General features: G+C 34.2%; 1 protein-coding gene across 3 annotated transcripts in view; it reads right to left on the bottom strand.

Moving 5' to 3' along the window:
* Positions 1-23,775, bottom strand: part of LOC150085405 (uncharacterized) — a 209,930-nt gene that overhangs the window by 6,659 nt on the left and 179,496 nt on the right. For all 3 annotated transcript variants that reach the window (XM_090374032.1, XM_090374033.1, XM_090374034.1), the window contains 3 exons: positions 14,238-14,330; positions 11,849-11,955; positions 9,289-9,409 (listed from right to left, as the gene is read on the bottom strand). In XM_090374032.1, the coding sequence (XP_090230158.1) occupies positions 9,289-9,409; positions 11,849-11,955; positions 14,238-14,330 (321 nt within the window). The remainder of the gene's footprint in view (positions 1-9,288; positions 9,410-11,848; positions 11,956-14,237; positions 14,331-23,775) is intronic.

Here is a 23,775-nt window from a genome sequence, read left to right as displayed (position 1 = left end):
TCAATTATTGAAGAACAATTGCTCTTCAATGTTAACTGACATCTCATTGATTCATCTTCAAATTGAATCGTTCCTCAATGACAATGCTTTAAAAATACTGGAAGGATTTTCATGCATCACTGTTGAAATTACAGTCTCTAATGTGGGTCGTATAACAGTCTCAGCAACTGTATGAGCACTACCAGTTTTTGAAATGATTTCTGCAATTTCATAAAATGCAATCATTCCATCGTCATTTGTTTGTGTGTTCTTAAATAAGGAAGTAACATGTTACGTTGCTCAAAATTATGTTTCAAGGTTTTAAAATATTCAATATGTTTACAGACTTTATCAGGATGTTTCCTTTTTAAGTGATCTAAAAGTCTTGATGGTTTCATAGACCCATTTCAAAAGGAACTATTACACAAAACCATAAGTTAGATATTCATCTAGATACTGTCGACGCTTTCTATTCAGTACTTGACATGACTGATGATGGGTTGAATAACTACAAAGAATTAAATAAACTATTTTTATTTAACTCTCGTAGTTCATGTAACTCACAAAAGCACTGTGGATCAAAAATAAACAATTCCCACAAGGAAACAATAAATCAATGCTAATTGTCGCTTAAAGTAGAAACAATAGACCAAAACATTTCCTCATCCCATCCAAGCCTCATATATTGACTAATGAAACAAAAGAATAATAAATAAACTAGACCCACAATCTGCTGCCAAAGTTGCAGCTGTCAGAAAGGCACAAATGCCAAGGATTGCAGGGACATTACCTCTGAAAGTACTTGGGCATTTAATGCCTATGAAAAGCAAAGGTTGTTGAATTAAATCATGCCCACTATCTTCCTTTTATCAAAATTTCTCACTCTCCTAATATAATATACATATGCCTCAAGGGAAAAGGTTAATCGGGGCAGCCTTTTATTTGGGACAAATCTTAAAGAACAGAAAACTAATTCAGAAAATAGCCAGGGTTTTCTTCGTTTAATCGGGGCAGGAGACCGCAGCACGCGAGATTGCCCTACAATTGTCTCCGACCATACCACATGGTCCAGTCGGATTTCTGGAGGTCACAACCTTAAAACAAAAAGAATTAGCAGTTTCCAGTTTATTCGGCTTTTCTGTTAGTGCAATCTATTATAAACGGATAATAAAACCCTATCTTATTGAATTTGCGATAATACCGACACCTGGAATTTTGTGGGATTTTATGTTATTATTGTGAAATGTGTTTCCCCTTTCATGGAATTTTCAATCATATAAAAAAGATAAATAAATTTTCAGAATCTTCTCTTCATTCCTATTTTTTAAGCTTTGTAACTTGCTACTCCGTTCTCACTCATGCGTATCGTGTTAGTTGCAATTTCTGCATGCCATATTCTTTGATGCTGATTGCTTATCTTTTTTAATGTTTTAAATATTAAACTCCCCCAAAAAATGCCAGTGAACAGAAATATCGACTAGTGTGTACGTATTATGGTCGGAAAACTGCTAGCTTGGGAGGATTCACAGACTAAAAGATTAACAGTAGCCGCAGGCAGAGGCGAAAGCAATTCTTGCACTGCTTCTAATGAGCAGAGGCCTAGAGAGCAAGTTTCTGGGGATTTATTTCAATAACTGCTGGAAGCCATCGTGGTAAATATGTAAGCTGTGTTAGGGTAACTAAGAGTAAGAACAGGTGCATGTATAATTGCATGTACACCAATACTAGAAGCATAGTAAATAAATTGGATGAATTTGAAGAACTGATCAAGGAATCAAAGGCAGATATTGTTGGGATATCACAAACATGGCATCACACAGATATAAGCGGTGCAAAATTGGAATTCGGTGAGTACAATGTGTACAGAAAGGATAGGAAGGGAGGAGGGGTTATGCTGTTAGTTAAGAAACACAAAATCTAAGGAAGTGTCTTACATTTCATCCAGTTGACATGGGTGGACAGTGCAATGATGAGTCAGTTTGGTGTGACAAACACTGGGAAAGTGGAAATGCAAGGAGTGTATTTTAGGCCTAATGACCGAGGAGTGCAATTAATGGGGGATTTTAACATCCCAGATATTGACTGGAACTTGGGGATTGGTCATTCGCACAATAACGACTTTTGTTGATTTATCGGATTATTCTTTTCTACAGTAGCATGTTTGAGAGGCAACCAGAGGGAGTAATACTCTTGATCTGATTATCAGTAGAGATTTTTCATGCATTAAGAATTTGCAAATAAAGGAACTACTAGGTGGCAATGATCAGAGTTTATTGATGTGGGATTTACTTAAAGATGTAACCAACATCAGGGGTAAAGGGAAGGGTTTCTGCTTTCGTAAAAGTGACTATACTGGTCTCAGACAGTTTTTAAATTCCATACAGTGAGACTAACTGATGTTACCAAGAGAAAATTTTAAATGGGAAGCATTCGAAGAATTAATCTTGGAAGCTACTAAGCTTTTCATACCAACTAAGAAATTTTATTCAAGGTTTAAGCCAAAATGGATGTCAAATAAACTAATGAGACTTGTAGCAGAGAAGAAAAATACATGGAATTCATATAGATTATACGGCAGCATAGAAGCCTATGGTAGATATAAGCTAGTCTGTACTCGTGTCACAAAGAGGTTAGGCAAGTGAAGGCAGATTACGAGAAATCTTTGACAAAGGATGCAAAGGAAAACTGCAGACTACTTTACTTATGTCAATTCTAGAAGGAAGGGGATGAATCAGATTGGTGCACTTGATATCAATGGTTCGACTGTTTACGATCCTGCTCAGATAGCTGACAATTCTGAATGGGTATTTTGCATCTACATTCACACGAGGAATTCTGTAGGGAAGTGGAGGATAGAAGGTTATTAAACTCTAACAGGGAGCTAAATGATTTTGTAATAACTGTGAGCAAAGTGAGGAAAAATTGTTGAAGTTAAACATAAAAAAAGGCACCTCGGATGGATGGAATCTGTCCAGTTATTTTGAAGGAGGCAGTGAGGGAGGGCGCCTCCGTAGCCAGGTGGGAAGGAGCAGCAGTGCGTAGCACACGCTTCTTGATTAGACCGGGGGTTCGAGCCCGTCACCACCAAATACGGAGGATGCGGAAAGGTCAAGGGAATGACCACCGCATATTCCCGGAGCAATATGGCCTTAGTTGCTAATGCTCCTAAAAACCAAATAACAAACAAGCAGTGAGGGAAGTAAGCAAACCCTTTGCCATAATTATGAGAGCATCCTTAGATTCAGAGGAGGTCCTTATGGACTAGAGATGTGCAAATGTAACCCCAATTCACAAAGGGGGATCAAAGGGTGACACTAGTAATTACAGACCTGTAAATTTAACTTCTGTTCCGGGGAAAATAATGGAGTCACTGGTTATAGAAGTACTGCACGATCTAGACAAGACTGCAGTAATAATTCAGACACAGCATGGGTTTGTTAAGGGAGTCTTGTCTGACCAATTTGATTGGACAATATGATGTGGTCACAAAGGAACTGGATGCAAAAAAATAACTTTATATCATACTTTGATTTCAGGAAAGCTTTTTATGCTGTGACTTTGTCACTAGCTATGTGGGGTCATTGGTAATTGCAAAAGACTTGGTATTGTAATCATCTGCATCCATATAGTCAGAAAATTGCAGCCAACTGGAGTTGTGAACATTAAAATCACCAAGGAAAATTACTTCAGTGTTAGGAAAGTTATACTATAGAAATTCAAGTTTCAAAGAAAGGAAGTCAGAGTTCGAAATGATTAAAGGACATAGTAAAACAACAGATGTAACAGATGAATTTGGAATGGTACTGAGAGATTTTAAGCAGAGGAGACAATATTAAGTATTAGCAATGGCCACATGGTGCATGGAAGCTTATGGCTTATGCTACACCAGCCAAAAAAAGAATAAAATAATAATAAGAAAATTTCAAAAAATAAATAATTAATAAAAGAAAAGGAAATAGACAATCTATGCATTTCCCTCCTCTTGTAAGTAATTATCCAGCTGACCTTTGAATTTCTCCCTATTATGTCATCTGATTCATGGATGATAAGGTCTAGAATAATTTTTTCCCTAGTACTTTCCCTGACATGTTGGTACAAATAAAAATCATCTAGTTGATTTTAAAATTTTGCTCCCCATGTCAAGTTTCCTTCCCATTTACTCCAATCAATTAGAGGCAAATTAAAATCACCAATAATAAGACATTCATGCTTACTTGCTCATTCCATTTGCATGTAGAGGCCCTCATCATAACCTTCACAATCACCTGTCCTGTAGATTACTCCCACTCTCATTATATCTTTGCTTCCAACTATCCCACACCATACAGATTTTGTACTAGTATGCGAAACGTCTGAATCTGGGAAAGCTTCCATCATGCTCATGCTGCTTTTGATAAGGAGCATGACCCCACAACTCCTTCTATCTGCCCTATCCTTCCTCAATACATTATACAAAATGTACTGACTCATCATCCCCTATCTCCGGGTGGCACCGTGTTTCCGTAAGCCCTATTATGTCACTGTCACTTGTCTTGACTACTAGTTCAAATTCACTCTTTTTACTGATGATGCTTCTGACATTACTGTATAAACAATTAACACTTAGTGTTCTTGTATGGTTAACTACCCTGACCAGATTCAAAATTAGGAAGTCTCTGACAAGGAATATCAGAGTGGACATATACACAAGTACCACCTTTGAAGTGTAAGGGATTAGAGGGCAACTAAGATGAGTAGTTGTTGAGGGAAACGATATTGGAGACTCAGTAAGAGTAAGATATCAGTAAGAGTAAGTGGGTCTAGGCAGACTAGGTGGAAATGGCCAACATTGAGACTGGAACTGAGACCATGTATATTTGTAAAATTAATGGAGAAAGTTTTTGGGAGGGAGTTTAGATATTTTTGGAGATAAATTTGCTCTGTTAGTTTAACTATTCATAATGTATGGTTTACATACAGCAAGAATTTGTAAAATAATAAGAGGAGTTTACCTCAACATAGTACGTAGAACACTACCATATGATGCTCTCCAGAAATTAAAACAAAAAAATCGAAAACTTACATTAGAGTAAAAAATAAATAATTAAAAACCAATTTAACACAATTCAATATTAAAAAGAATCTAATGAAAATATTCAAAACGATTTTCCTTCCTGAAGCTGACAACGCTTTTCGACCATATGTCGTGATCACAGGAATGAAAATTACTGAATAGGGTTGAACCTGAAACTTAAATAGTGATTATTTGTCTTTGTGCATGCGCGTTAATAGTCATGCATTAATAGTCACGTATAATTATGTTGAACATTAAGTATTTTGGCATCGTTAAATAAAAAAGTGTTTTTCGTTAATGGCATGAAAGGCTAATTCTGACGCTGCTGAACGAGAAGCACGAACATTCAGAGAAAATCGCGTTGAACCTTGGTAAGACGAGTCGCAATCACTGCAAGAAATGTATACCAGATCATTACTTTGTGTTGCGAACGCGGAAAGAACCAAGCAATTGTTCAGTATAGCGTGTAATTTCTGTATTGGCCTGGCCACAATTTTAAATTCAGTATCTTTAAAGAATCTATTAAGCTGTTTGTGCCGCTGTTCAACACATGGGATAAAAATAAAGTATTTTTTGATATTACTATTGTTGGTTTGTGTAGTATTTTGTATCCTATCCTTAGCCTGTACCCTAATTCAGTTTATTGTGGCCAGGGGATAACCCATTTAAGAACCTGCTAGTTAATATTTGCATTTCTGAGCCCAAAGCAGATTCTGTCGTTGAATATTTATAGGCATTTAGAAGCTGATTAAAGATAATCGATCTTTTGTAGGTGAAAGGGTGATAGCTATTATAATGTAGAAGCAAACCGGTGTTTGTAGGTTTTCGATAGATGCTAAATTGGATTTTGAGTCCCGAGTAAGCATGAAATTTAGAAAGTTTAATGACTTTGTATCCTTATCCTCCCTTTCCAATGTAAATTTGAGTATAGAATGAATATTATTAAACAAATATAAAATGTCTTGGATAGTACTACTATCAGTAATAACTAGAACATCGTCTAAATACCTCCCATAGTATGTGATATGGGGTCGAAAAGGTGTCAAATGTATATGCTCAATCATTGAGAGATAGATCTCTGACATTAAGCCGCTCGGGCTCAAATACATTGGCAATCCAAAAATTTGTTTGTACACCTTGTCTCAAAAGGTGATACAGTTGGCCTCAAACTAACAGTTTAATTAAGTGAAAAATTTCCTTAATAGGTAGCTTCGTATAATTAATCGGTATCGAGTTTTTATTTAACATATCCCAAATAATATCTAATGTGTATTCAACGTTTACATTCGTATATAACGAGGTAACATCAAGTGAGAATAAATTGTCTTGTCACCATCTACAGTTTTTAAGATTATTAAATCTATCGTAGTTCTTACTCCCAAATTGTATTACCTGTCTAAAGGGTTTTATAATGCTATATACATGTGTGGCTAAGAATGAAAATGCCGAGTTCCTGTAGGAAACAATAGGTCGAATAGGAAATCCAGTCTTGTGTAATTTTACCAGACCGAAAAGTGCAGGAATATTGTATGTTCTGGCCTTCAATTCCTTTAACTGGGCCATAGTAATGTAGTCGTTTTTTCGATACGTGGTTAACATCTTATTGTATTGATTGACCAAATTAGTAAACAGTGCCGGGTCTACTTCAAGATGTGAAGGTATCTGAAACAATTGAATCTAACTTATTAATATAATCAGGTTTATCTAGTATTACCACTGTATCTCCTTTATCAGCCCTCTGTATAATAATGTCCTTATTTCCCCGAAGTTCTCGTAAAGCTAAACTGTCATGTGTATTCGATTTAGGAAGTTGCGTTTCTTTTATGTTATTCACTACTTGGTTAACTTGTTGAATAAATAAATCTTTCTGTGGAACATTACGAAGTCCAAATTCAATATTAATTACGCATTGTTTTTTAGGTAATTTTCGAGGTGGTAAATTATAATTTAGTCCTTTGGATAAAAGTGAAATCTGGTTCTGCGATAGCATACACGAGGCAAGATTTGTAACCTGTTGATAAGTCGGTTCGTTGAATAATACTGGGTGAGGGGGTATTTGTGAACTAGCTGACGTATTCTGTGGTAGTACTTTTGTGTCTGTGGGGGGGGGGGTTGTCACCCAACTGTAGATAATTTTTTAATTTATCGCGAAGCTTCCTAACCCGGGAAAGGTATTTTTGTTTATTCGAATATCGATATTTTAAGGCAAGCTTAACAATATTACGCGATGTGGCCAGTGTTAGTTGTTTTATGCCTGAAATTTGATTTAAATTAACCCTGGCAAACTTCGAAACGATGTTGTTTTGAAGGCAATATTTTAGAAAAGAAATATGGTAACTTTGGGCCGAGTATCTTAGTGTTGATTTAATGTAATTTTGCACCAAGCCATTCAAAAAATCCCCCATAATTGTGTGTGTGTCGATAGGTTACACCTGGAGAGACAGGAAGTGAATGAAATAGTCAATAAGAGTTAAAAAAAAAAATATCTAGTATTACAGCTCTGATTCATACTATCTAATTCATTTTTAAACTCTTACTGACTATTTCATTCACTTCCTGTCTCTCCAGGTGTAACCTATCGATACACAAAATTAAGGGGGATTTTTTGAATTGCTTGGTGTTTACACACATATAATTACACACTATACTGAACAATCGCTCGGTTCTTTCCGTGTTCGCAACACAAATTAATGATCTGGTATACATTTCTTGCAGTGATTGCGACTCGTCTTACCAAGGTTCGATGCGATTTTCTCTGAATATTTGTGTAAATCAACATGAAGCCACAGTTCATGCTTCTCGTTCATCAGCGTCAGAATTAGCCTTTCATGCCATTAACAAAAAATGTACTTTTTTATTTAGCAAGGGCCAAAATACTTAATGTTCAAGGTAATTAATTATACACGACTATTAATTGCAGAAACCGTAGAAATTAAATTACACGAGAATTCTGTTAATGTTCAGCGGCCATATGCATGGACCTTTACACGCATGCGTGAAGACAAATAATCACTAAGTTTCAGGTTCAACCCTATTCGGTAATTTTCATTCCTGTGATCACGAACGGTTGAAAAGCGTTGTCAGCTTCAGGAAGGAAATCGTTTTGAATATTTCCGTTATTTTTAATATTTAATTGTGTTAAATTGGTTTTTAATTATTTATTTTTTACTCTAATGTAAGTTTTCGATTTTTTCGTTTTAATTTCTGGAGAGTATCATACGGAAGTGTTCTACGTACTATATTGAGGTAAACTCCTCTTATTATTTTACAAATATTAACATCAACATAGAACGTATTGAGTATTACAGCACTGATTCATACTATCTAATATAGCAAGAATATATCTGGCTCCATGACAATGTTGCCTCAAAAATGCTCTTCCACATACACACTGACTCCCTTCAGTCACTAGCTGGCAGATGATAGCAAGACACACCAGCTGATCTAAATGCCAACTAGAGGGTCACCAACTGGTTCAGTCTGCCAGACTATCTAGCAACTGGCCTATGAACACAGTTTTGGAGCTGTACCCTTGAAATGTAAGGAATATTGGATATCGCCATGATGCCTCCATAACTTCAAAAAGACATTACTGCATGGCAGAAGAGAAGAGTTTGTAAATGGCAAATTTTTCATATATTAGTAAAATTTATATTAATTCCTTAACTAGTAATACAGGAAGACCTTGCTACAACACACTTCATGGGGGAAACATGAATCACTTTTGTTGTACAGAAATTTTGTTATAATGAATATCACTCAAATTAAGAAACTTTTCCCAAATATTTCCTCATATCAGTTCTGTTGCACTTTTATAATATATGAAATATGTCTCTGCTTTATTTTATTTAAATATGTACTTTTCAAAGATAAAATACTTTTGTACAGAGATAATTATTTGTATCATAAAGTTCTAATTAAGCCACATTCAGAAATCTAGATAGAGATGTAACTCATTTTTAAGGTTTACTCTATTTATGTAAATCAATATAAAAAATTCAATTTCACTGCAAATGCTTTTATCTTCAATTTGAACATGACAAGAGTAGCATTCCTTTTAGAAATTTGGTTCCTTGTAGCAAAGAGGGGGGTCTTAAGCAATATGGAATACCATAAATATATGCATTATACAAAAATGTAACAAACAAAATATAATTTTGAATTGCACTATAAAGTTATGGTAAATCACTTTATCCCTTGAGGAAATTACCTGGCACTCAGCTTGGACCCCCACTTAATGTTATTAAAGCACTTACTTTTTCTTCTAAGCTTCTTTCCAAACTATTAATCTTCATTTCTGATTTTCTTATTAAGGCTTTTAAGGCAGCAATTTCTGCTTCTCCTGCACTCTTGATGTTTTCAATTTCAGAATTGGCACTAGATAAGAAAGTTATTATTAATATTTAGCATTTTGTAAAATACTAAGTTTTCATATATTAAAAAAATTTATATTAATTTCTTAACTATTAAATACAGGAAAATCTTGCTGCGACACACTTCATGGGAAAAACATGAATCACTTTTGTTGTTCAGAAATTTCGTTATAATGCATATCACTCATATTAAGAAACATTTCCCTAGTGCATCAGTTCTGTTGCGCTTTTCTAATATGAAATATGTCTGCTTTATTTTATTTAAATATCTACTTTTAAATAACAAAATACTTACTACACAAATAAAATTTTTTGTACAGAGATAATCATTTGTATCAGAAAATTTTATTTAAACAACATTCAGAAATCTAGACAGATGTAATTTACTGATATTTTTAGTGTTTACTTTATTTTTGTAGATCAATACAAGAATTCGATTTTAGTGCAATCTAAAATGCAACTTCAGATTGCATTAAAAATGAATAAGATTATTAATTCTTTTTTACAGTAATATTCCTAGGGTGAAAGACAAAATCACAAGCTATATTGTAAAATTAGTAACTATTTTTTTTAATGGAACTCCAAATACGAAAGGTTATTACAACCTACGGTATCCTGGTACCATATAAAAGACAGAAGAAACTTGGAGTAAAATTTAAATTGCTATAACTGTAATTTTCAGGAAATATGTAAGGATAAAGGTTGTTCCAAATAACAGGAGTAGAAAGTACAAACATAGAGAAAGAAACATTAGTTCAAGAAAGGGTGGGCCTACTTCAATGCAGGTATTGAAATAGTTTGAGAAATTAACACTACACTATATTCTGTTTTCCTGTCACTGCTGCCTGGAGGGGGGGGGGGGAAACCATATCATTTGTCCTGTTACAGTGTTTGAGCTTAAGAAATGCTCTTCAGAAATGACATTCATCCACAAGTTTACCAAAAGTAACATTTCATTTTTAATTAAATAACATTACCCAGCAGGTGAATCTGTTATTTGTTAAAATACTTAAGGCATCAACTGTGGTTCCAAATAGTTCTATTTGGAACCACAGTGGAACTATTTGGTTCCATCATCAGACAATAGGTAGCCTCAATTAATCACCTTGTATTGAGTGGTGAATAAATGTATCAAATCTAAACAAGCAACCAAAACTGTGTTCAGAAGGAAAAATGTCTGATTGAAAACAACTTTTGCTACATGTATAATAAAATCTCAATTAGTTGGCTGCACTGGCCCAATGGAGATATTGAAATAGTTTGGGAAATTAATGCTAAACTGTTATGTTTTCCTTGTTATGTTTTATGTCTTTACTGCGGGGAGACCATACTATCCATCCTATGACAGTGACAGAGCTTGGCCCCAGACTCTTTATAAGTGACTGAATTTATCCATGAGTCGAACTAAACTGACGTAATTTTCAATTGAATAGCATCATCCAGAAGGTGAAACTTTTATATGATAAAAACTCAATGGCACTGTTGTGACTACTAAAGAGTACCAGTTCAATGCAGGTTTTGAAATAGTCTGGGAAATTAATGTTTTTATGCCTTTACTGCCCGGGGATCATACTGCCCATCCTGTGACAGTGACAGAGCTTGGGCTCTTTAGAATTAACAATTATATTTATCCACAAGTTGATCTAAAGTAACTAATATCATTTTTAATCTAATAACATCACCTATAAGGTGAAAATGTTTTATGTTAAAAACTCAGAAATGACACAACAGTGCATTGTCATGGCCAGTTTCAGAACTAAAAATAATGCAGTGTTACATTACAAGTTATATTTTCAACTGGAAGATTTTCTTCCAAACACCACTTGTCTGCTCATATAGATTCAATACATTTGTTCACCTCTTGACACATGGTCACTAAGTGAGGCACCGTTGCAGCCTCAACATTGATGGCTTCACAGCAAACTTTACTGTAAGTGTTTATATGTATAATAATAGTAATAAAAAAAGCAGCTGTGTTAGTGGTATAAGGTTATTATGTGCTCAATCTGATTGACTGAAATAAAAAACAGAAATAAATTTGGTAAACTGTGAGCATAGTTTGGTAGCCACCAAACTTTCTATCGTGAGTTCAGAAAAGTATAGCATGTTTACTTACTCAAATCAAAAGTCTGCTTGCTACAAAACAGAATTACTACACTCTAAGCTGCCAACTGTGTTATAGTTAAGTTAAATAATATTTACCTTAAATATAATTGCATTTGGAGAACCAGTTCATCATCCATAATGACAGAACTACTCAAAGAAAAGGTTTTTCATCAAACTGAAATGTTAGCAACACCAGCTTTTAAGCATATAGCATTAAATTTGATAGGTATATAATTGAAAAAAATAATAATATATTCTTTAAACCCAACAACTCTGAATATTGAAGAAAATTAAACTTATTAGGCTAGCTAATGTGACATAAAAGAAACATATCCACCTCGTGATTTTCTCTTCTGCTCTTGTCCGTAGCATCTCATACATCTGTTGCTGCTGATCTAATTTGCCACTTTCTATTTCCAACTTATGTTTCAAACATTCTTCATTCTACAATTTCAAAGAGTAATATGATGAAGTTTATTCATTAAAATTAATATGAAACATAATTCAACTTTTATTTCATTCTGGGTAAATTATTCTCACAGAAATGATTTGGTTTATATATACCTTTAAATTTTACATCACTATAATGAAAAATTAGATTTTAATTGTCATTTAAAATATCTCAATTACATGTGAAATATCAGACAAGACATAATATGAAATCAACGTCAAGAAAAGTTATTTCATAGATAATCGTGAAATAACTGTTACAGTATATTTATAGTATAGTATATATCATTTTTTTTTTATCTTTCAATCTTTGTTATAGTATATAAATTATAGTAATAACTGTTGTAGAGATGGTATTCATTTGAATAAAGGTGGTGCAAGGATTTATGCTCGTATCATTGAGGACACCTTAAGGATCCAGGGAAACTGTTAGCTGGAGGTGAAGAGTAAATAGATCCACGTTTATCTGATGATATTAGTCAACGTAATGCTTGCACTCATCACAAGAATGCCTGTTTGTTGCTGCAACAGCAATCACTGGCAAGGTGTTCTGAGGGAAGCAACGTTTCAAATGAGTAGGAAAATAAAACTAGGGTAACAAGCCTAAATAACTTCAAGGAGTGTGTCAAGATAATAAATTATAGAGAAATACTTAGTCTTAATTAAGTCTACAGTAATATCAGGAGCATTGTCAATAAAATGGCTGAATTCAAACATTTGGTCAGGACAACTAACGTTGACATAATAGGGCTAACAGAAACATGGTGCCACCTGGAAATTGGGGATGACAAGTTCTACTATGGTATGTACAATGTATTTAGGAATGATAGGGAAGACAGAAGGGGGTGGTGGGATATTGCTCCTTATCAAAAGCAGACCGAGTGCAAAAAGAGCTTTTACCGAGTAAGAAGTTATGTCTGCCAGTGCAGAATCTGTGTGGTGTAAGTTAGGTGGAAGCAAAGGTATAATTAGAGTGGGAGTAATATTTACAGACCAGAAGATTGTGAAGAGTATGATGAGAGTCTCTATGTGTAGATAAAATGGGCAAGCAAGCAAGCACGAATGTCTTATTATGTGTGACTTCAATATGCCTAAGAATGATTGGAATAAGTGGGAGGGAAACTTACCATGGAGGAAATTTTTTTAAATAAACTAGATGACAAATAAGTTAATGAAAAGCATAATTTTTTTTTTTTTTTACATCTCATATTGTGAATGCCTTCACAATGAGTTTCCTAGTATTGTACTACCTCGAATAAGCAGTGGTTCACCAGCAGAGAAGATTAACGTTACTTATTCTCGGTGGATACTACCACCTAGATGGCACCATTTCAAAGCTTGTTGGCCTCTTGTCAGTGTAGGTAAGTACCCTAGTGACACAATGAGTGACAACTCAGTTATGAAGTTTAACTCCACAATACGAGAGATGACAGACAGTGTGCGATAGAAACGTACTAAAAAGAGTTTAGGGCTGAAAGTCTCAAACTATGGGAAATTTACTAGATGAACAAATTAGTGAAAAGCATCATTTTAGTTCGTAGAAAATCACTGATTGGCCCCTATCCTATCAATAGCCTGATGAGAATTCCCAAAGTGAAATCAAAAATGTTGCTTTCTAGTTAATTAGTTTGTGCATGCGAATATACTGGATATTTAAATTCTCTAGAATTTAGAATTCAATAAACTAATTTTTTATCACAAATGTAATAAAAGTGTTTTATTTTGCAAACAATGTTTCTTTTCTTTTTTTTGTTTATTAAAAATAAATATCAGAAATCTTATAATTTAATCATGACATATCAAGCAGCAGTCATTATGCAGGTATTTGCAATGTTTTAAAAACAAAATAACACACACACACACACACACACACACACACACACACACACACACACACACACACACACACACACACACACACACTTGTGTTTGATTACAGTATAACTGAGATAACCTAAGATTTCAGTTTAACTGAGATAAAAATCTGTTGTCAGCATTCCACAAATAGATAATGTAGCCGAAACTTCAAATTATTCAAAGCCCTGAAAACTAGTATGAAATTCAAAGAATTTTCCTGTACTCTTTAGTGTAGACAGATCATGGATATAAGATAATTAAAACATTTATTTATACAATTTTAATCCCTATACAACATTTGCACTAGGAGAGTTTTTGTTTTTATAGACTGAACAGTTATTTCAGCATAAATCTTCTGTATGTAACATGATTTAAAATTTGTATTCTATAAAATGAAATTAAAACAATAAACAGCAAACCTGCTTGAGTCCTTCTAGAGCAGCTTTAGTTTTTTCATAACGTTTATGTAGATCTCCAAAAGCATTTTCAACACCCCTTAAATCTTCAAGTGCCTAGATGTTTTAAGATAAAAGTTTTACTTGTTAAATGATTTTAAAAAAAAAACTTAAGTTTACAAATGTTACTTGAATCTTACAGATTTAGTAATAAAGAATGGAAAATTTTGAAGTTTTGCAGGGAAAAGATAAAAGAACAATTCTAACACTAAATTTTTGGCATGTAAGTTGAGAGGGAAGAATGATAAGTATATTTCAACATCTTCAGTGTGTAAGTATGCAAGTACCTTAGAAGAATGGTTTCATTATAGTGAAAAACACTTCTGTTTGTATTTTAAAAAAGTAGCAGTTATTGTTTAAACAATACAAAAAAAAAAAAAAGTTTAGTCCTGTCCCTCTAAACCAGTGGTTCTCAATGACATATTTCTAAATGCCCATCGAGGAAAATACCACTCCTTTGGTTTGTCAATACTGAGCTTGGGTTGTTAACATGCACTGTGATTTTTGTTTATGCTACAGGCTATATGTGTGTCAGAGGGGTTTGTGACTACAAGGATTCTCAAACATTTTACATATCACACAAATTTAAACAGGTGCATAAGGGATGACATGCTTGCATACTCACTGGCAAAGCATGGTCAACACTTGATGTTTTTTTTTTTTTTTTTTTTTTTTGGCTAAATGGGATTAATATCAATAACAAAGTTAAAAACTGACAAATGTAAAACTAAATAAGATGAAGAATTTTGTTATGTTAATGATAAGGGGATAGGCATTTGTTTACTGTGTTTCATGGGCAGCAATGCCAAAAACACAATACTGGTAGACATTTCAAGATTTATCATTTGATATTGATAAGAACTATAAAATCATAATTCTCATAATTTGAAAATGGACAGCTTATTAAAAAAAAAGCTGATTGATTTTCAAATAAAGTCAGCAACAAAAAGTTTGCAACTTTGAACATGCAATTATTACACAAGTAGGAGCTATCTGGCATGACATTAAAGTTCAACTACAGCATGATCTTAACAAATGTGACTGGTGTTCCTTCAGCTTTATGGAAGTACAGCCTTGGTAGCATATACAGCTGTGAAGTTAGCAATCATGAGAATGGGTGCAAAAAAGGCAGCAGTGGTGTTTCAGTAAAGGAGACTCTCTTAAAATTAATTCTTCTGAAAAAACAGGACCAAAAGTGAATTTAAAAATATTCAATACTTTTAAAAGCTATGCTATGGAAACTGATTTGCCTTTCAGTAAGCTGATGTCAGTCATACCTGACTGGATCTTGACTATGATAGGAAGTAACAATGGATTTATTGCCTTTTATAAAAAGAGCCTAACCTTTACAGAGTCAAAAATTATATCACTGTTTAATATGCCAAGTAGCTTTGTGCACAAAGTAATGTGATTTGATAATGTTATGACGGTTGTCATCAAAATCATAATTTGATAAATATACTTATTGCAACACAAGTTTTTTTTTAGGGACCTTTAACATGAATGAAATGTCAAATCATCCTTCATGTAGAAATTATATGACTGAGTAAAGGGAAAGTTTTAGTTAGACTTATAAATCTAAAAGAAGATATTAAAGAGTTCCAATGTAAGCAAATTACATAACTATTCTAAAAGATGGCAGTTAGGCCTCGCTGATATCAAATACAATATTTTGCAGCTGGTTTGCAGTAATCAACTTTGGGTAGTATACTCGACACTGCTGAAGAGGAAAAGGAACTGGGGATAAGACATGAAGCTCTATGAATAGTGTAATAAGGCTGTTAGGAAAGTGCATTATTACTGTCAATGATATACAGAAATTTTTCCAAGAGAGCAAATGAAGTAATTATCCCACTATAAAGATACGTCACATCTTGAACATTGTATACGAGTCTGGAAGCCTCATTTTAGGAACGATTCAACTCTAAAGTACAAGGAAAGCAATAGGCCTAGTTGCCGCTATTGCCTTCCTTGAAACACCAAAATTTATAAAAATTTCATCCTTTATACAGAAATTATTTGGCTAAACAAAGGGGAAATTCTATTTAGACATATTGATATAGAACAGGGATAGCTGTGGATGCAAAGAGATAGTTAAAGGAAGGAACTCTGGTTCTGTCAGCTAAAAAATTTGAAACTAGACATCGAAAATCTGATTGAGGTGTCCTTCAATGGTTTGAGCAAATTTATTGATGGGATGTATATTTTCTCTTTCTAGGATGGCACAAACAAGGGAATAGACTCAAAGTAAAGATATAAGAAAGTCTGCATTTAAAGTCAGAGTAATCACTACTGGAATAAGTTATTAACTAGGCCTTGTACAGGCAGAGAGGTTACATGAAGAGAAATTAAGATAAATATTTGGAAGAGATAGATAAAACTTGGAAAACATTTTATCTAATTATTATTTACTTATTTTAATACCAGATTCTACACAAGCCTTGCACTGTTCTGCCATTTTAATAATAAAAGAAAAATATAAAAGAAAATAATGGGTGAAATGACAACAGGCAGCTTTAATTACTAAGTAAATACTAATCGCAGACTTTCTAATGGGCCAGTGATGTACAACACAAAACCTCTCCTGGCCAAATGTCAACCACACCATGTTGGTGTGGCCCGTTTAAACTGACGGGCTCTGATGACTGAGTATTGCCCAAGATAAGCACAATATCTTTAGTTGGAGGAAATGCCAACTTTGCTGGTCCAACAGCCTCAGACAGCAGCCCTGTCACTGGACAGCTTGTGTTTTGGCTAGTAACCAATTTACAAGTTCCTTCACTTACTTTCAAGTTTCAAAAGAAAAAGTTCAGGTCTACCTTGTATGGAAATGACTCTGGCCTGGCTAAGGATAATGACTGAAAAAAAGCATGCTTTGCCACTTGGAACCTGAGAAGTATAACTCACAAGGAAGACCAAATTGATGATATTCTGATGCAAAAGAAAATTAAAATAGCTATTTTTACAGAGACAAAAAAAGAAACTTCAGATAACAAGAGCGACCAACAACTATATCCATATCTACAGTGGTGTTAGTAAAGGAGAACAAGCATGAGCAGAAGTATCAATTAATGATTCATAAATCACTTAAAGATAGAATAAATAATTCTATCTGTTGGAGCAAAAGAATAATACAAATATGTCTAAAAATAGAAAGAGTATCTCACAATAATACACTTTTGTGCACTGGAAGAAGGTGAAGAGAGAGACAGCTCTGAATTTTATAGCCAACTTCAAAGTATAATAGAAAAAGTAAACAAGAATAACATGCTGCTCCTACTGGGAGATATGAATGCTACAGCAGGAAATAAAAAAATCCAAAAATCACATAGGCGGAACCACCAAAAATATAAATGGCCAAAGATTAATTGATTTCCCAATTTATAATAATAAACGCAATATTTAAACATAAAGATGCACACAAATACACATGGTCCACAAGAGGAACAAAATCTATTAAAGATTATACCTTGGCAAACGGCAAAGTAGGAAAATTCATACTCAACACATGAGTTTTTAGAGGATATGAAATTGAATCAGACCACTTCTTAACTGTGACCTTGAGATTCCTTCCACCTTAGCTGAGGCATAAAAAGGAACAACCATTTCAAGAATGTCTATATAAAGTAAGCTCCCTAAATGATCCAGAAATATGGAAGAAATATCAACAAGAAATAGATAAGAAATTAACACTGGGCGTTAAAAAAACGATGGTAGAGAAAAAAAGGGATTGCGACAGTGGAATGCAGAAATCAGCACTATAATTCAGGAGAAAAGGAATGCATATATTAAAAAAAAAAAAAAAAAAAAAAAAAATGGATAACCATAAAAAAACCAGAAAATGAAGTGGAATATAAATAAAAAAGAGCCATAGCCAATAGAAACACAAAAAAGACAAGATCATAGAACAATTTTGCCACCAACCTATAAAAAGACATTAATAAGCCACATACTAGAATTTACAAAGTAATAAGACAAATGACCAATGACCTCAAGGAAACAATCAAAATTAATACAATACAGCTTAGATTGGCACAAATTGGCTCAACTATTATAAAAATCCGTGGACGACAGTTGATCCAGTACCGTCTTAATGTATGGGCACACAGGGCACCTGCCCAGGGACCCATGGTGAATTTATCACCAACTGATTAATGTTGATTATCAGTTTGAATTTACTCATAAAATAATTGAAAAAAAAAAAAGGGGCTAGAAAACAGTTAAGTCATGGAAAAGAGCCTTCGAGATATACCATCATTATTTTATTTCAAATTGTTAATGTTCCAACTTCCAAACAGCAATACAGTCTGTAAAAAAATTTTTAAATATTTATATTTTTTCCAGACGAAATTAAGCATACTTATATGAGTAGAGCACAGAAGAGGAAACGAGCTGAAGAAGAGAAGTAGAAAATGAGCAAACTTCCAAAGTTAACATCTTGGTTTAGCCCAGATGCAATGGCAGTTACTAGTACTGCTCCTCTAAATACAGCACTGCCATCTACATCCACTCCTGCATCCGATCATCAAGCTCTAGACACACCATTATCTGCTCCTGATACTAACATTCCACAAGAAGAAATACACAAATCTGTAATGGCAAAGAAGTGTCCCGAGTCTGTGATTCAAGTCACAGATTCCAGACTAAGGAAGATTAAGAATGCTAATACAGTGGATTACTGGATTCGTAGCGGGCCGACATCATCATGTCAAAATCATGATTGCAACCTTTCAAACTCAAGCCGAGTGTACGATGGAGCCGGAGGAGAGAGAACTGAGACTCAGACAAGGTATTTATCAAAGAATGTATTCAAATGTGAACTGCGGAATGGCGAATGTGTAAAACATGAATGGTTACTCTATTCACCATCACAAGGTTGTTTGTACTGCTTTGCATGTTGCCTATTGTCCAATAAAGGATCTCCCTTTGCTACATCAGGATTTAATGATTGGAAACATAGTAATCTTATTGTAGAACATGAAAATGGAGAACATCACAAGTGCATGATGGCATATTCGATTCGGCATAAAGAAACTGGATGTATAGATTCTTTATTAATCAAACATCATCACGTAGAGCAGGAGTACTGGAATAAAGTGTTGACATGTGATTTCTGTCATTCACTTTCTTGCCTCCAGAGGTTTGGCATTTCATGGAGAGAATGAAACTACTGGGTTAACAAAAAATGGAAACTTTTTAGGTATTCTAGAGCTGTTGAGTGAATTTCAACCTTTTTTGGAAGAGCATCTGAAAGTGTATGGAAATGCTGAAAAGGGGAACCAATCGTATCTATCGGAAAACATTTGTGAGGAATTTATCGATTTAATGAGACATGTTCTTTGTGCCATTTTGGAAGAAATAAGAGTCAAAGTACTATTCAATAAGTGTGGATTCCACTCCAGACATCTCACGCATTGATCAACTGACATTTATTGTCTGGTACATTCGAGGATGTGAGCCTGTGGAGCGTTTCCTCAAGTTCATCGCCATCTTTTCTCATGGAGCAAAGAATCTAGCACATACCGTTATAGATTTTGTGAATGAGAACAAAATTCTGCTATCAAACTGCCGTGGTCAATCCTACGACAATGCCTCAAATATGTCTGGATGCTATACTGGATTGCAAGCATGGATCCGTCAACTGAATAAGTTGGCCATCTATGTCCCCTGTGCTGGACACAGTCTGAACTCGGTGTGAGTAAAAGCGGCAGAGTTGTTGTCTACAGATAGTCTCCTTCTTTGACTTTGTTCGGCATTTGTATTCCTTTTTCTCGACTTCTACACATCGATGGAATGTTCTGTCATCATCTTTAGGAAAAGATAATGTGGTCAAGCATCTATCTGACACATCATCACATTTTGATGCTGTCCATGCTCTGCACGAAGGTTTCGAAAAAATTAAAGATGCATTGGATTCTTTATCAGCTGACATTAACCAGGAAGTGAACACAAGGTGAGAGGAAGAAGGATTAAGTGAGAGAATGGAGAACATGGAAACGATCTTTCTGACAATTTTTTGGAACAACATTCTCAAAAGATTTAACAAAATAAGTAAGTTCCTGCAGTCTAAAGATGTGGACATACTTGTTGCCAAGAATCTTCTTGAGTCTCTGAAAACTTATCTTCAGGAAATTAGAGATAAATTTAGTGAATATGAACTGAAAGCCAGGAGTAGGTGTCCAGATTCGGATTATAGAGATGTGAAGAAACGGGAACGAAAGCAAAGTGTATGTCTTAGTAGATATGATAGATCAAGAGAAGAGATACTTATAAACAAAAGTGAAAAATTCAAGGTGGAAACATTCCTCCCTGTTCTGGACTCTTTGAACTCTGATCTGTCAAAATGTGCAGAAACTTATTCATGGATTGGAAATCTGTTTTCCTTCTTCGGTCAATTAAGAACAATTGGTTCCGATGAGCTAAACAAAAAGTGTGAGCATCTGGCTAATGTGTATGACAAAGACCTTGATTATGGTGACCTTCTAAATGAATACAAGCATCTCAAGCACTACATGGTTCTTGATGAAAAATGTGAGACTCTGTTATACAGCAAACTAATTTTGGGCAATTTGAAAATCTGTTTCCAAATGTTGAAATCATACTCTGAGTGTTCATGTGCACGATGGTGACCAACTGTACAGGGGAACGCTCATTTTCAAAACTGAAACTTTATAAAGATTCATCTTCGCAGCACAATGAGGCAGCAGCGTTTGAACTGGCTTTCACTCATGGAAAATGTGCATGGAAAATGATATCCTGAAGACTATTGACTTCAATCCAATTATAAAACAATTCTCAACAAAGAAATTTTGCAAACATTTGTGTTGATTAATAATAAAAAATTCATTAATTCATACTGTATGGTTTACCAAGTAATTATCATTTATACGTTGAAATGTTTGTGTTTTTCAAGGCTTATAATGGTCAAAAGTTTCTGTTGGTTAATCCTCGCTTCACATCATGTTTTTTTATGTTTAAACATTGATTTTGTTGAAAGTAGCAATAAATCTAAAGGTTTAATTTTATTGACCGTTTACATTTTAATTCCTTTGAATGAGTGGGTGGGGCCCTAGTGCATTGCTTTGCCCAGTGCTGTTAAGACAGCCCTTTACTAACGAAGAACCGGAGACAGTGCTTAAAAATAGTAAAAACCAAAAATGTCCAGGCAACAATGGAATTAACATAGGGCTCATCATATACTCAGGAAAAAAATTTTGAAATTAAACTAATTGAACTGATGAATATGATTTTTGTGGGCCACCAGATGGCTGGCAAAATGCTCTTGTAGTGCCAATTTTCAAAAAATGTGATATAAACAACTGCAATAACTAGAGAGGAATCAGTCTCCTAAACTCAGAATATAAAGTATACCCAAGCCCTTTAAAACTGAAACTTAGTAAATACTACAAAAACATCCTTGGAGAAGAACAAAATGGGTTCAGAAGGGGAAGGTCATGCGCCGACACTTACTTCACGCCAAGCTCCTGATAGAAAAAAGAAGAGAGTTTAATTTGGAAATCCATCTCTTAGTCAAACAAATTTGAATTTGAAAATTTGATTACAAAAGAGGCTTTTAAAAGGTGAACCAAACAAATTATTTGAAATCTTAAAAGAGACAATATACCAAACCAGCCGATCGAGGCCATCCTCAATATCTATAAAAATAACAGAATAAAATTAAGATTGAATCACAAACAACTGAATTGGAGACAATAAACATTGATTTTGTTGAAAGTAGCAATAAATCTAAAGGTTTAATTTTATTGACCGTTTACATTTTAATTCCTTTGAATGAGTGGGTGTGACAGGGATGTGGACTGTCCCCGCTTCTATTCGACATGTATATAAATCATATTATAAGAGAATGGAGGAAAATCTCCAAGACAGACATTGAAATTAGCCCCAAAGCAAGAAGCAAGAATGGACACACTGCTTTTTTTGCTGATGACCAGGTCTTAATAGAAGAAAATGAGAACTCATTGCAGAAAGCCATCTTTCTCATTAAACAAAATAGCAAAATTATTTAATACAGAAATTTCAACTTCAAAGACAAAAGTGATGGCATTTAAAGGAAGAGATCCAATAAGAAGCAAGGTCTGCATTGACAATAATGTTATCGAACAAGTTAACATTATTTTTTTTATAATAATGTTAAAAAAATTAAAAAAATTGAGCAAAAAATAAATAATTACTAAAGTTATAAATCATATTTCCAAATCTAATATTATGTTTGTTATTTGGTTTTTAGGAGCATTAGCAACTAAGGCCATATTGCTCCGGGAATATGCAGTGGTCATTCCCTGACCTTTCCGCATCCTCCGTATTTGGTAGTGATGGGCTCGAACCCCGGTCTAATCAAGAAGCGTGTGCTACACACTGCTGCTCCTTCCCACCTGGCTACGGAGACACCTTCCAAATCTAATCTAGTGCATAAGAAAATAAGGACACAGATACATAACACCCTCACCAGACCTATCCTAAACCATGACTCTGAGGCATAGACAATAAGCAAGGCAGATAGGAGGAGGTTGACTGGTGCAAAATGTGCTCCACAAGAATAACTGCAGGCTATACTAGACTTGACATGAAAAGAAATCAAGACAATGTCAGAACTGCAAACAATTTCAGTTCAACTCATACAGAAACAGATGGATCCAGCATGTAGAGAGAATGGAGGATGGATGCTATCTGAAAGAGAATCTAAACTAGAAACCTTGTGGAAGGAGAGACAGAGACAGAACCCTGCAAAGATGGAGAGAGAGACTGTAACAGGCCACTAGGCCCAATACTGAAAAAGAATATATTAATTGTTTAATACAATAAAAAATGCATTAAAGAAAATGTATGCTAAAACAAAACAAACTACTAAATATATAAATGGAGCAACAATTTAAATAAAAGTATTGGTCAATAACAAGAAAAAGTCAAATTCAAGTCAACTGGATAACTAACTGTGTGAGGAGGGAGGGAAGCACATAGTCTATTTTCTTTTATATCTTTATTTATATTTTTATTCTTTTATTATTATTATTTTTTTTTTGTGATTGGTGTAGCAAAAGCTTCCAGCTTCCTTGCACTACATACCTGATACTAATATGAAAATATATTAGTATTAGCAGTGGCAAATGATGCAAGAAAGCAAGCTCAGAAAGCATCAACAAAAAAAAGAAAAGACCCTTCCCATATTTGCCCATCCCCTCCCCTCCAATAATTTGTCTAGTTCTTCCCTGAATTTATAAATTACATTCCTCCACAACAATAACATATTAAAGTTTATCTAATTATCTTTCTAACTAACTAACTATTTATCGCCAATATATGTGATTCGAACTCTCAAGAAATACCATATCTACACCAAATCACCAATACTAAAAGCTCTACGAATATTAATGTTGCATGTTAAAGACTATGTGATACAGTTAAATTATTAAAACATGTATGAAGTGCTATAAATTATAAGCCTCTTCTGATACTGATTTTTTTAATTATATTGAAGCCTTGT

The sequence above is a fragment of the Mastigoproctus giganteus genome, chromosome 5 (assembly GCF_048544385.1).
Source record: "Mastigoproctus giganteus isolate SK-2022 chromosome 5, ASM4854438v1, whole genome shotgun sequence".
Taxonomy (NCBI): Eukaryota; Metazoa; Arthropoda; class Arachnida; order Uropygi; family Thelyphonidae; genus Mastigoproctus; species Mastigoproctus giganteus.
Note: the sequence above shows the minus strand (reverse complement) of the source record. Positions and strands in the feature narration are given on the sequence as shown.